Source organism: Choristoneura fumiferana, chromosome 30 (genome assembly GCF_025370935.1).
Source record: "Choristoneura fumiferana chromosome 30, NRCan_CFum_1, whole genome shotgun sequence".
In the NCBI taxonomy this organism is placed as follows: Eukaryota; Metazoa; Arthropoda; class Insecta; order Lepidoptera; family Tortricidae; genus Choristoneura; species Choristoneura fumiferana.
Window position 1 is genome coordinate 3,202,835 of NC_133501.1, and position 13,892 is coordinate 3,216,726.

The 13,892-nt window shown below is 37.3% G+C and overlaps 1 protein-coding gene across 1 annotated transcript in view; it reads left to right on the top strand.

The window, feature by feature from the left end:
* The window catches only part of larp (La related protein), a 120,854-nt gene extending 109,710 nt beyond the window's left edge, over positions 1-11,144 (top strand). The window contains exons 36-40 of the mRNA XM_074110017.1: positions 158-291; positions 1,284-1,411; positions 2,045-2,139; positions 3,603-3,888; positions 4,396-11,144. Coding sequence (XP_073966118.1) covers positions 158-291; positions 1,284-1,411; positions 2,045-2,139; positions 3,603-3,667 — 422 coding nt within the window. The 3' untranslated portion in view covers positions 3,668-3,888; positions 4,396-11,144. The remainder of the gene's footprint in view (positions 1-157; positions 292-1,283; positions 1,412-2,044; positions 2,140-3,602; positions 3,889-4,395) is intronic.
* The last annotated feature ends 2,748 nt before the right edge of the window (positions 11,145-13,892 follow it).

A 13,892-nucleotide genomic window follows, 5' to 3' on the forward strand; every position in this document is an offset into this window, starting at 1 on the left:
TTTCAGGGGACCTCAAGGTATGGGCCAGCTAGAGGTATTATACGAAGTTGTTACTACGTGTTAAACCCTCATTAATTCTGCAATACAATGTCAAGACAGTGAGTTGACTCACTCTTTTTCCTGTGTTATTATTATTAAGATGTTGTTTCGCCGTCAGGTCAACTATACGGGCTGGAGAAGTTCTGGGCCTTCCTGAACTACTACAAGCACGCGGACCAGCTCCAAGTGGAGCCCAAACTGCAGGGATACCTCAGCAAGTTCAAGAGCATTGAGGACTTCCGCGTACTAGAGGTAACATTAACAGGACACAATAAAACTAACTACAGTTGAGTCACCCACCTTAGGCTGGCACCTTAGAGATGTGGTGGTCACGGCAAAGTCGATGGAGGAACTCAGCACGATGCTCGAAGGCCTCAATCGAGTCCCGCAACGGGTGGGCCTCAAAATGAACAGGGCAAGACTAAGGTCATGTCGAATGATCAGACCAGCACCAATATCTGACACGACAAGCGTGCATAAATATCTGATAGGACTCTATTTCTGGGGCGGGAAGGACGTGTCAGATATTTTTGCACGCTCCGCTGTGGCAGATATTAATGCTGGTGAATGTTCATGTGGTGTCTGTCTACCCCCGTTCTGGTTGAGAATTCGGTTCTTGAAGTTGTTGACGCGTATGTATACCTAGGACAAACCATTTGGTAGAACTTTCAATTGGAATCCAACTCGGTCTTAACCAATTCAGTGCCTTAAGACGAAAGTCTTTAACCAATGTGTGTTGCCAGTGATGACATGGATCCGAGACGTGGTACTTCACTATAGGTCTTATAAATAGGCTCAGAATTGCTCAGCGAGCTGTGGAGAGAGCTATGCTTGGGGTTTCTCTACGGGATCGAATCAGAAACGAGGAGATACGTAGAAGAACAAGAATCACCGACATAGCCAAGCGAATTAGCTCGTTGAAGTGGCAATGGGCAGGCCATATAGCACGGAGAACAGATGGTCGTTGGGGCCGAAAGGTTCTCGAGTGGAGACCGCGGATCGGCAAGCGCAGCGTAGGACGTCCACGAACGAGATGGACGGATGACCTGGTTAAAGTCGCGGGTTCACGGCGGATGCAAGCCGCTTTCTACCGAGGCAACTGGAGGTCTATATCCAACAGTGGACGTTCTATGGCTGATATGATGATGATTTGTTCGTATTTGTTTTTCTGCTGACCATACATTGCCACGAAATTTGAACGTTGATACTGATGTTTAGTGAACAACGTGTGTTTGTGTGTGCAGCCGCAATTGAACGAGCTGTTGGCGGCGCAGGGACCCGCGGCGCCCGGACGCGGCCCGCACGCGCGGCCCTACGACAGACATCGCTCCGTGTCAGAGAGCGAGCGGAACGCCTCCGCGAGACCATTCAGGTAAACAGCTGTTTAGTGTATCTTGTTGCCATGGTAACGTCTCCTGAGTTACCTATTGAAAGTGTGATTTTATCCCTATAAAAAGAAATCACGTACTGCTGTTTCGCACAATTTTCTTTCGCAAATGTTTCATGTTTTTTAGTACTTTTTGTTGACTGTGCTTGCGTTGCCACCCAAACTACATTTGCATACCAAATTTCAAGGCGACGCTATTAACCGTTGAAGAGTTCCGTCCTGCGGAGACAATCCTGGCTGGACTACCAGGATGTCACTGCTAGATTATTGTATTGTGACGCGATTTACATAAGTATTCCAAATTTCAAGTCAATCTGACTAATTTAACTTGCAAGATTTAATTACAGACCGACAACAGGACAGTTGAAACTAGATAAAAGCTTGTGAAAAGGAGCCTATGTCACTATCTGGCCCATAAACTATCTCTATGCCAAAAATCACCTCAATCAGTTGCACCGTTACGGCGTGAAAGAAGGACAAACATACAAACACACACTCACATTTATAATATAAGTATGGATGGCAGACGAAAGGATCCCTGGTGGAACAGTTTAGACACTTACCATTTAAACGTGCTCATTAGTTTAATTGTTGTAACCGTTTATTGTGTGCGGGCAGCCGACCGACGCCGCCAAACAGTGGCAGCAACAATAACCGCGGCCGCGCCGGCTCCTGCGGCGCGCAAAGCGTCGTCGCCAACGCCCGGCCCCGCCGTGAGTATTACATACATACATACATACAGAGAGCGCGCGAGTTGAATGCAGAGTTCAGGTCGAAAAAAATGGTATGCGATAGCGTTATTAGAAATAATGATGACGAATTAACAAATAAACACATTTTTTTTTACGCTTTAAACACATAATTATGTGTATAAACAGGACTCAGCACCTAACCTTTTATTTGTTTGATCCATCGCGGTCGCAACGTGACTCAACACGATGGATGTAGCTAAATAAATAAATAAATATATCATTGACACCAATTGACCTAGTCCCAAACTAAGCAAAGCTTGTACTATGGACACGCGACGACTTATGAACATACTTATACATATTAAACATCCAAGACCCGAGAACAAACAGCTCGACCGTCAACAAAAAAAAAACGGAAACGAACAACGAGATCTTGATGGACTCGGATCAGTCATCATTAAAAAAATACGGGGTGCAACATGAGTTTTAACGCGATCCATATGTGTGTGTACGACAGCTATCAAGGACTGTGGATAGCGAGGGGAGCGGCTCGCTCTTCACCTCAGCCCAGACTGCATTCAACTCGCGTGCTATCTAAATATACAATTCACAAGAGCTAACACGAATGGACTGAACAAAAGTAATGTCACTCAGACATTTTTGTAGGACAGTGACAGATGCATGACTTTTTCACATTTGTGTGAAGCGTATGCAAATATGTAACGCACAGATACTGTACCCGGCGATAAAGATTGCACATCGGTATTCAGAAACACACAATTGGCTGTTCACGACGATTTCCGAACACTGGCCGCCATCCATCAATCGCCGTATTTATTAAGTGACGTTTTATATCAAATAAATACTGCACCTTTATGGACTTCATTAATTTACGTCAAATTAATGACATGTTAACTTCGGATATCTATAGAGAGCTGTTGCAACTACTACAAAAAGGATAGTTCCCTCTTTTTCCTAAAGATGCCATCGTATAATTTAAGGTTTTGCTGGGTTTTAACAACTCTTTATTATATATTTCATCTAAATGCGTCCGTACTCTATTGCACCTGTACAACGACTGACAAACGTCACATAAGTAGTGTGTGACAACGCTCTACGAAGCCGAAATTAGCCGAGTCTCTTTCCAAAGACCGATGTGCAATCTGTATGGCCGGGTACTGTACTTTCGTTCACTCATTCAATCCATTCGTGTCAGCCCTTGTGGATCGACCTGTACACACTTACAAGTTTAGATATGCCCATGCCCCCCGCAGCGAAAAAGTGTAATAATATGGACGCTACGGCGCCGTACTGGTAAAGTAGTGCGATCTCTTTCTGTCTTATGGCAATTGCCAACGCTACTTTCTCTGTCATGATTCCAAATGAGTGGGCTCACTTATTTAGGAGTTGACACATTTCGGCGCGGTCAAGGTATCTCCTTTTGTTTCCATGACCATTGTCTTTATTTTTTTTTCGCTCCGCAGCTAAACAGAAGCCGAAGCCAGACGCTGTGCCTCCGACCGACCTCAAACCCGTCGCCCAGCAGTGATAATAAAAATAAAAACAAAACTGTAAATAACATGTGCAACGCCTCACGGACTAGAGATATTATTAATGCATTTTTATAAAGTAATGAATTGAGTGCTAAAAGACACTGCGCGTCATTTTTAGTGTTTTTTTTTTAAAGCGAGGGAGTGTAGTGTTGCCAGTTAAGTGATGTGGTTTGGAGCGGTCTCTGGTATTGCAGGCTGAATGGTGCAAGGAGCCTAGGTGAGTCGTGTTTTTTTATGCCATTAGTTTATAACTACATAGTGATTTTGGAGACGTAATAAACTAGTAAATTATGTCATTGGTTGTCCGGAACAGATCGCTTTTTAGCGATAAGACCGCCTATTGTCTACCTGATTTTTTTATATATGTAATGTCACTGTACTGCTTTTGGCGATCAATAAAGAACATTTGTATTGTATTGTATCACGGGACAATTGACAAATGTCTCGTACAATTTCTTATTTTTAAAAAGAGCGAAATACTGGGCGTAACGGCTTGTAAATGCTTCTAAATTCAAATTCAATATTTAAATACAATTTTGTTTGTCATTTGTTTATTTTCAAATTTTAAACCAATCTTACCGTCGATTCGTGTGTGGTTAAGTAAATTTTGTGATTTGTAGTTTATGGTTCAGTACCTATTTTAGTTTATGGTCAGAGGCAGAGGTATGGTATTTTTGTGTTGTTTTGCTTTATATAACTTATAATAGTGCTATGTTTGTTGCAGCTTGTTCAACGCATTGACAATAAGCAGCGCTACGTCGTATCCGGGGCAAACTACGGCTTTTTAGTGTAAGCGGTTAAGTCTAATATTCTAAAAAAAAAAAACATACATATATTATATTTTTGACATTGTACCATATTCGAGACGACCTTTAAATTTTTGCAGTCATCTTAGTTATATTCATTTTCCTAGCATGTAATTAATATATTATTAAAAAAAAATTCGCTTGTGTAGGTAAGGTTTTTTTTTCATGGCAACACTTCTGTTCCGTTTCCGTTGGCAGGTTTTGTTTTAGGTACTACGGATCTCGGATTTAGGTTCTTTATAGGGAACACATTGTAAAACCTGTACAGTTGTTGATATGTCGCTAATAGTCAAATTGATATTAGTTAAAAAAAAAGATTAGTAGTTATGCGAATCGAAATTGTACGAAATGTAAAAATGTCAAGACTGGCTGCATGTTATATAGCGTGAAAAAAAGCTTTTATGTAGTCTCTGTTTTTGTGGATTTTCTAATGTATATTTGACTCTGTTTTTGCGGGCACTGAATTTTTAACGATTTTAAACATGTTTTTGTTTGTATTGAGTCGCCGTCTTTCAGCTAACGGTTGCTACACAATGTTTGACTTTGCACGTTTGTTCTTTATAAAGTACATCATGTGTAAACTTTTTGTGCCTTTAAAATTTTCGACACTAATAATTTTTTATTTGACGACATTAAATAGCAACGACATTTCTTTATTTAAAATTACTTTCTTTTTTCTAAATTTCCTAAGTTTTCAGCAGTAACGTTGGTTCGTTGTGTCGGCTGTTGACGCAAACAAACGCTAGCTAAATTACACTATTTCCTACTACATATGTCGAATAAGAACATAAAAAGTCCCTTACATGTCTTGAAATCAATAGCGTACGAAATTTTATAGATGATTCATCTATAAACATTTCTTTAAAGACGATGTCATCTAAATACATGTAGTAACGAAACTAATACATCATTTAATTTATTTAAAAAAGGTGAACAAATACAATCATATAAAGGCCTACGCTATCTGTGTTGGGTGCACTGCTTGTCTTGGTGCACGCGACGCGCGCGCGCGCAGTTAGCGCTGCTCGTACTGTTGTTCAACAGGCGGCCACCCGCGCAGTGCAAGCGACAGCCAGCGTAGGCTCTGAGGACAATTCAGCAGATCGAATGAATTCTGTCGTCTCTGATTGGCTAAGATTGGCAAGATCCGTTCGATTGGCTGCTTTGAACATCACAATATGGTTTGGTTTATTTAAGTCTTTCTGAAACATTAAAAGCTTAAATACTGTGTAACGCAGGAATAGTTGTCTATGAGTCGTTATCATCTCGGCCTATGTACGTCCCACTGTCACTCAGAATGCGAGGGCTTGACTTGGGCCGCTGCGTTGTTTGTGTGAGTAAAAAAAAAACGTCTGATATTGTTTCTTTCAACAGTGGAAATTGATTTGTTTCGATGGTCTTAAGTATGTCTGTAGTAGGAATAGTATGATATAGTTTTTTTTTAAATATAAAATCCGTTAGATTCAGGGTCTGCCCAATACTGCCACTTTAATTTAAATGACACAATAGAGCACACATTTTCGTTTAGACATAGATATAATATGAAATAGCATCGACTACGTAAATGGTATGCGTATGTATATAATAATAAAAAGAACTGTTAAATATTTTAATCGTGCTATTTTTTATTATAAATCAAATGAAATGCCGATACGACGTTAAAAAAGTTCATGTTGTATGGCGTTTGTTCTAGATGTTAAATATCGACTACTGACTTGATAGTTTTTAAGCGAACATAGTAATATATAAGCCTGATATTTATTTAGCTTGTTAAACCCGATTTGCTGCAATTTGGGTCAAATACACTATTTGAAATTAATATATCTGTTATCTATCTTGCATTGCTCATCTTCTTCTAATTAATTTAGTGTAAAAGAGATGCAAAATATACAGAGTAACCGACTAATAAAGTTCTCTTAAAACATCGAAAGGAAAGATGACATTGTCAAGAAAAAAATTGTAATTCTAGCCGCTTAATATACCCAAAGCTGGAAGATATATATAGTTTACTATGGTTGAACATACCTATTGTTTTCCCAAGCTGGGCACATACCCAACCGCTTGCATCTGCCGTATCTGTATTCTTAATTGACAATCTGTCAATTTTCGTATGCGACAGACCAATGCCAAGTTATGTTTGCATTAAAAACATTTGTCAGTAGTAGATAGTTATGTCTTGGATATGGGATTTTTGTATTTTAATGGAAATTAACTTGCTCAATGATCACTGACGGAGGGAAAATGACGCTTCGGGAAAAGCGTGAGGTCCGTGTTGAAATAAAAAAAAAAAATCTTTGTTCTTGTTTATATTTTTTTACGTTCTACTCACACTAACTAGAAAATTAATATACACGAAAATTGAAATGTACAGCTGAGTACATAGATGTGTATATATTTTCGCACCTTATTTCACTGGTGATGAAATGTATGAATGTCTTTGTTGTCGACTGTGCCAAGTCATTTAGTATTAATTGTAGTTTTTGCAGATAAAACGCGATTTTATAACATTAAAAAAATACAAACATTGGAACATAGAACCTCCTCCTTTTTTGAAGTCGGTTAAAAATGACAGTTTTTTGCTACTCTTATTTTTCTTTTCTCGTTTCCTTAGTCTTTGGTGTTAAATTTTCCTTTTTCAAAAAAAGGTGTCACTTTTTTGTTTTTTTTTTTCAACACGGACTGCACTCTCGTGTCCCATATGCTTAAAAAAACCTGTATAGAGCATTAATAAATTCTGGTGTGTGCGATCGTATTTTTTTTTTTTCATAGTTTGTAAGTGTGTTTTCTTTTAAAGTGTGTTGAAGCAACGTAAGATTATTTGAACTGGTTACACTGTGTTTAACAGCTGTCAGAAATTTTCATAGTAAGTAAAATTCGATCAGAAATTTGACCTTTCTTTTTGATATCAATAAAAAAATCTGTATATTTTCGGGATGTTGTTTTTGTAAATTGGGTTTGAATTTTGAAAATATACTGAGCGGCAAAAAACCTGGCCCTCAAATGTATGCAGTATCGGTAATTTTGTATGAAAGCAACAACAAAAGAGTTTTGTTTGTGCCGCTGAGTATATTTTTAGGTACCTGCCTACTCTAAACTTGCAACATGTTTTTGCCAAATCAGTGCTGCCATTTTAGATATTGAAATTTTAGTTAATCGCGGTTGTATGAGCTTTAATAATTTTACGTTGCGGGGTGCGTAAGTCTTTGATATGGCAATACTAATTTACCCGTGTGACGGGGTGTACATTGTTCTTTATTTCAACTGGCAACTTTGCGCACCGTTCGAGACTTTGTTTTAATCTGGGATTATGAGAATAAATTTTGATGTGGCAACATTGTTTGTATAATGAAAACGAATGCGTGGACATACATAAATAAGTGATGAATGCAATGAAATAATGTAAATTGTAAGTATCATATGTTTATGTGGTGTTTATAAGAGATTTATTCTTATATTCACGGACATATGAACAGGTTAAGAAACATACTTATTCGTACTATAGTCTTACGTCGTTTGGGAGGGCTTGGATCGCTTCATCTTTTTAAATAGTTCCTATGATATTTTAATAATTAAAATTAAATCCACTGACACAGGAATCGTAGCAGCATAAAGCCTTGAATATCAAAAATTAGTAAATTCTAATGCTCCAGTGTATTTGTTTAGCAATAATACGAATAATTAGATTATTTGCACTGTAGTTTATTTTTTATAGCGATTTCTGTGTCCTTCCGCTGCCGGTGGTATCATAATCTAATACTCTAAATACTACACTGTACGTAAATGTTTACTACTTGCTTACATTAAACACAATCATATTTTGATAACACATTAACACAGGCGCAGTGAAAATGAGTTCGATTCCCTTGGAAATTTTTGCAGAATAGCGATTCCGTTTTGAAAGCTCTCGATAGTAAACTGTGTAATCAGCATTTGGTGTAGTTTGTTAACCTCGTAAGGCCCCACGTTCTAAGGACATTCGTCAAAGCTAACGTCAAACTTCTCTAATTGACATTAAGTTTCAAAATCTAATGATCAAAATTTGACGTGGGCCTAACGCGAGGTTAAAATGAATTGCTAAATGTAGCAACAATTGACTTATTTGGATGCTCAGTAAATTGTGATATGCCTTGCCGTTTCAAAATACATTGATTTTGTTTACTGTTAGATGCTATACGCTGATTGGGTTTAAAAACTCGTGTTAAAATAATAATCAGACAATAATGTCACTGAGCGAAGATATTATCAAACTTTCAATTGAAGCAGCTTTAGGACCTTGTCGTACTCGCCGGCAGCGTTGTCCCCTACCGTCCCCTAGCCGGATGTAATTTAGGTTAGTATTGTGTTTGACCAAGTAAATATATGACTAAGAAGCGGTCGCTAGCTGGTGAAAGGTTTATTGAGCGAGGTGTCTTACTTATTTTTGGGGTGCGTCAAATGTTATTAAAAAACTCAATGTTAGTCAAAAGAATATATAGTCGAAACCTGGCCCAAAATTCGAACTTCGTATCTTGCCGTTCCGCTGACGCTTATATTATTTAATACGAGAGTGAGAGGGACGGTACGATACGAACTTCGAGTTTTGTAGTATCAGAATACGAGTAGAAGATTGGATAATAAAGTTTTAAAGTCATGTTGGAACTGAATTCATATAAGAGAAATGATTTTTTTACTAATTTTGTGAATTTTTGGTTGATGGAATTGTAAATTATCAGTAGAATGAAATATAGTGCATTTAATTTTAGAGGGTATTTTCAAAGCGTTATTTTTATAAAATTAATGACTTGCGTTTATATATTTACGTTAAAAATTATGGTGCAATCTTTAATTTTATAAAATGTCGCGAAATATTCATTGGTTCTTTGAAATGTGACCGTTTTTTCAGTTTGTTGAATATCTCAGAGCCTCCGCTAGCTGAAGCTTGCACTGCGCGGGTGGCCGCCTGTTGAACAACATTACGAGCAGCGCTAACTGCGCGCGCGCGCGTCGCGTGCATACGATGTTACCTGCACCAAGACAAGCAGCGCACCCAACACAGATAGCGGGGGCCCTTAAAATCTGAGTTTAATAACATTTTGATTCATTCCCAGACTAAGCCTCGTTCAGTGCCTTATGAAAAAAACTTAAGTCTTATGATGACATGTAATTGTTAAGTTGTTTTTAGTTATTGTTGCTATTTTCTTTTCTTAAGTAAGCCAAAGGAGACGATGTATGTAAAAGTGCTGATTAAGAATAAACCTAGGTATAATGTATAAATGAAAAATATACAAAAAAAAATATCTTGCTATATGGTTAAGTGATAATGTACATTGATGTTTTAGACGCGAATATTTTTCAGTGACTAACTTGTCGGTATTTTTATTTCGTTCGTGCAAAAAAAAAACTTTGTTAGTCCGAGGGCCCGGTGCGGTACTCGTGAAGTCGTCTGTTTTTTTTTGATCCGGTCGATCTTTAATCAATTTTGGTAATGACGCCTTGTGAAGTATTGTAATTGATTTCTGTATTTCATTTTGTTACTTCAATTGCTGACGAGGATCGTCGCGAAATGTGCTGTCAAGGACAAATATCTATATAGCCATAGCCTGGAATATATTTATGCCATAAATATGTATAGATATTTTTGACGTCTTGGTAAAGTACATGTATTTATGACCTTGACTGTACTTTTGAATACTGAGTCATGAATTGACAGCTACAAAATGCAATTAGTTCAGTTCCTACTTCCATGGCATGACTAAAGTATCATGTATAAAAAGGTGTATTTCCAGTATTACAACTAATTGGTAGTTATTTTTTTACTGTTGCCATTTAGTATATTTGGATTTTACTATAAAAAAGATACCCTAGCCCAACGCTTAAGGTGTACAGTTTAATGAATGACTGAGTCTTTTAGACTTGTTACTTTACTATCCCGTTTGTTACTTGAAATCGATCCCATCAAAATAAATTGTTCTTTAGTATTTTTTTTTGGCGCAGCAAGTGTCTCGTACGCCTTTACGTGAACGTCTTATTTTAGGGTCTCCCCAAACCTATCGACATGGAATTGGTTATAGCCGATCAAAAACTCTTTATGTCGTCGCAATAAGATCGAAAAAGACATAGATCGGCTCGGCCGACGCGAAACGACGTTTACCGACGGGAAGACATCATTTTCGTTCTTATTGCGTGGACATAAAGCGGTTTTTGGACAGCTTAAGCCGATTCCGCGTCGATAGATGTGGGGAGACCCTTATTTTGGGCATATCGGGAGCGTCCCTAACGGCGATATCGGCAGACTTCCTCATAGTTTGACGTTAAATCGAACGCGTTCGAGAAGTTTGCAGCGCCTAAAAACTTGCACTAAATGTTCAGACGACGTTACGAACCGAACGTTCGGCCCCCGCACTAAATTTGGTTGTAATATAGCGTAGTGTCCTAAAAAGTAGTCAGTATGATAATATTTGATAAACAATTAAGAACATGTTTTTTTAAGCTTGCTAGTGTCGTCGCGGCAGACATAGTGAAAAAAAATGGTGTAATTTTTGTTCATTTTCACAACGATTCGGTAGTTTGTTTTTTTTTAATTTCCATTCTGCATCGCTGTCGCCGCCGGCGCTCCATATGGCTGTAAGTTATATACATTATATACATATTATTATTATATTGATAAAATAAATTAATAATAAAAGCAGTGGTTATTTTATTTTTGTTTCCTTTTTGAGTACCCTAGCTAGTATCGTTTTAGTAAATCTCGTTGTTTTTGTGACTAAATTGCAAGTCAGATGTCGCATCATACGTCGAGAAATGAATGTAGGTGGACTAAGTAGTTGCAATTTGTCTGGAAGGGAAAAATAAAGTTAGGCAAACGACACGAGCATGCGGGTCACCTGATGGGAAGCAATCGCCGTCATCCATGGACACACGCAATACTAGGGGTATCACAGGTGCGTTGCCGGCGTTGAGACACTGCTAAACTAAGATAGCTAAGCAAGTTTTGTGATCAACTTACAAAAAGCTTCAAGGGACAGTTCAAAAAGCATGTTTTTATGACACAAATGCAAGTAGTTGCGCAACATCACGTAAAATTACGTTTGTACCATGTTCGTTTATACTTAACTTTAAGGAAGCTGTTCGATTCGAACAAAACAGCGTAGCGGCTGCATAATTTAACCGTCAGTTAACACTAATCAATGGATGGTGAAACAGCCCCTAAATGTAGGTTTGAAAACTTTATGGGTCCCACTGCAAAACAGCATTGCGGCTTGCCGTAACGTTATGCTACTGAGTACTATCTGACATGTGACCCGACACACGTAGAAATAGTCCTATCAGAAGTCAGAATGGAAATGGGAAGAGGGACTCCAATTTATAAATGGGAACAGAAGCGATGTTCAAAATGGAGTCTTTTTCGACGTTTCTATAAAGAAATAGGGCCACTTGTCCCACCGCCGACGATGAGACGAGAAAAGAGATAGGTAACTAGAAGGATCTGGCGGCCGCTGAGCTAGTTTTGTAGCCCAGCGTGTTTTAGAGCTCTTGTCGCTGCGACAAAAGATGTAAGAGCGAGTTATTAGCTCTTTTACTCACACAGCATCTTATACCTTTTGTTCGTTTCTTGAGCGAGAAAATAGTCGTTATTTAATCGTTTCCTCGCAGGCGGTGAGACAACTGCCTTATATGATGCTCCACACAAAAATACGGGAAAAAAAAAAACTGTTTAGTAAGTATCTTTTGTCCATGGTATTCAAACAAAGGAAGATTGATTTGTATACTGTCGTTATATAATTTGATTCATATGCATTATTTACGAGCTGGCAGTTTATCTTTAATTTGTTTATAAGAACAAGATAAAAAAGAACATTATAGATGATTTTTTTAGAAAAATTTTGTTCTGTCTATTGCAGAACAATTTTGCCTAGTAAGTTTTGCCGTTGTACATACGGTAAAAAAAATCTAGAAAACGAGATATGAGAGGTAATGGTGGATGAACGATGACGGCGCGACTCATATAATAGTATTTACACGTATTTACAAATAAACAGTAATTATGAATGAAGTGTCATTTTATTGTCAATTTTGTGATTTTTGTGATTGTCAACCATGACGTCAGACTTGACATGACTCATTGGACTTGGACATACTTATCGGAGACATCTACAATTTCTGTAATTATTTATCATCTTTAAAAATGAAATCTTCTGCACTCAAAATTCGTCAAAATAACAGCGATTGTGTAATTAATAACAAGTAATTCAACTGCATTTGACTGTGAAACCGGAAAGTTACGTAATTTTATTGTCTATGAACATATGAACAGGAAAATTTTAAATATCAATTCTAGATAATTGTAGAACATATCAGATATTGACGCAGTTTATTAAATGTAATTAATATATTTAAATATCTTAACTCTAAAACCAAAGGTTTTGGCAAAGATTCAAGAAAGTTGACGCCGTATTGTCTATGAATCATTGTTTGATCTAGCAACAGTTATTTACGAGGCCGAAAATAATTCGATTTTTACGAATGTATTAACAAATAAAGTTAGGGATGTTTCATACAGACAAGACAGTAATACTACTATTGGGTTTACGCCGATTGGGGTTGAAACTGTAAACCCTAGGGGTCCAGGCGCAATGTAACAGTTTTCTTGACGTAAAATACGACTGACTTAACGTGAAAAAGGCGGGCAGCTATTTTCAGCGATTGATGCATGGTTATTCAAATAGAAACGCCAAAAACTAACTTGGGATAATTGAAAAAATTTTTTATGTTCGTTTGGGTTCAGTTATTTAATTATCATAACAAAATTTCATTTTAAATTTTGTATGGTTTTAGTGAGCTGAAGTTTTTATGGGTTAAAACTTCTTTAAGACAATGGAATTGGTTTCTATAATAGTTTTTTTTTTTTTTAAATTCCTTTATTTTGAAAATAAGACAGAGCATTTTAAAATTAATAATTGAAGTTTTTTATTTTATAAATATTTTTTATAATATTTTATGGCGGTAGATAATGAATGTGCATGCACTTACTGACACGTTACTAATAGATACAGTATTTAAGTATATAAGCAGGCCCCCTACCTATCAGCGTCATTGATAAACAAGTAAACTAAAGTATTACAGTATGGCGTTAAGTAGGTTTATTCTAATAATAGGTAGTTGCTTTTCATAGCAAAGTGCGAGCCATCACATTATAGAGTGGAAGATCAATTGCGCTGACCCCCACTACAGTGTCTAGAAAATCAGATGCGGATATTTTGAGGATCGATTATTTGCATCGTCGTTAATTGGTTTCAATTACTTAAATTAAATTAAAAAATACGTTAACGTTAATGCGAGGTTGAATTATTTTGGAACGGAATGGTATTTTTGTATGAAGCAAAAAAACATTACAACCATACTTAAATAATTTTATGCGTCAATTATGATTCTAGTA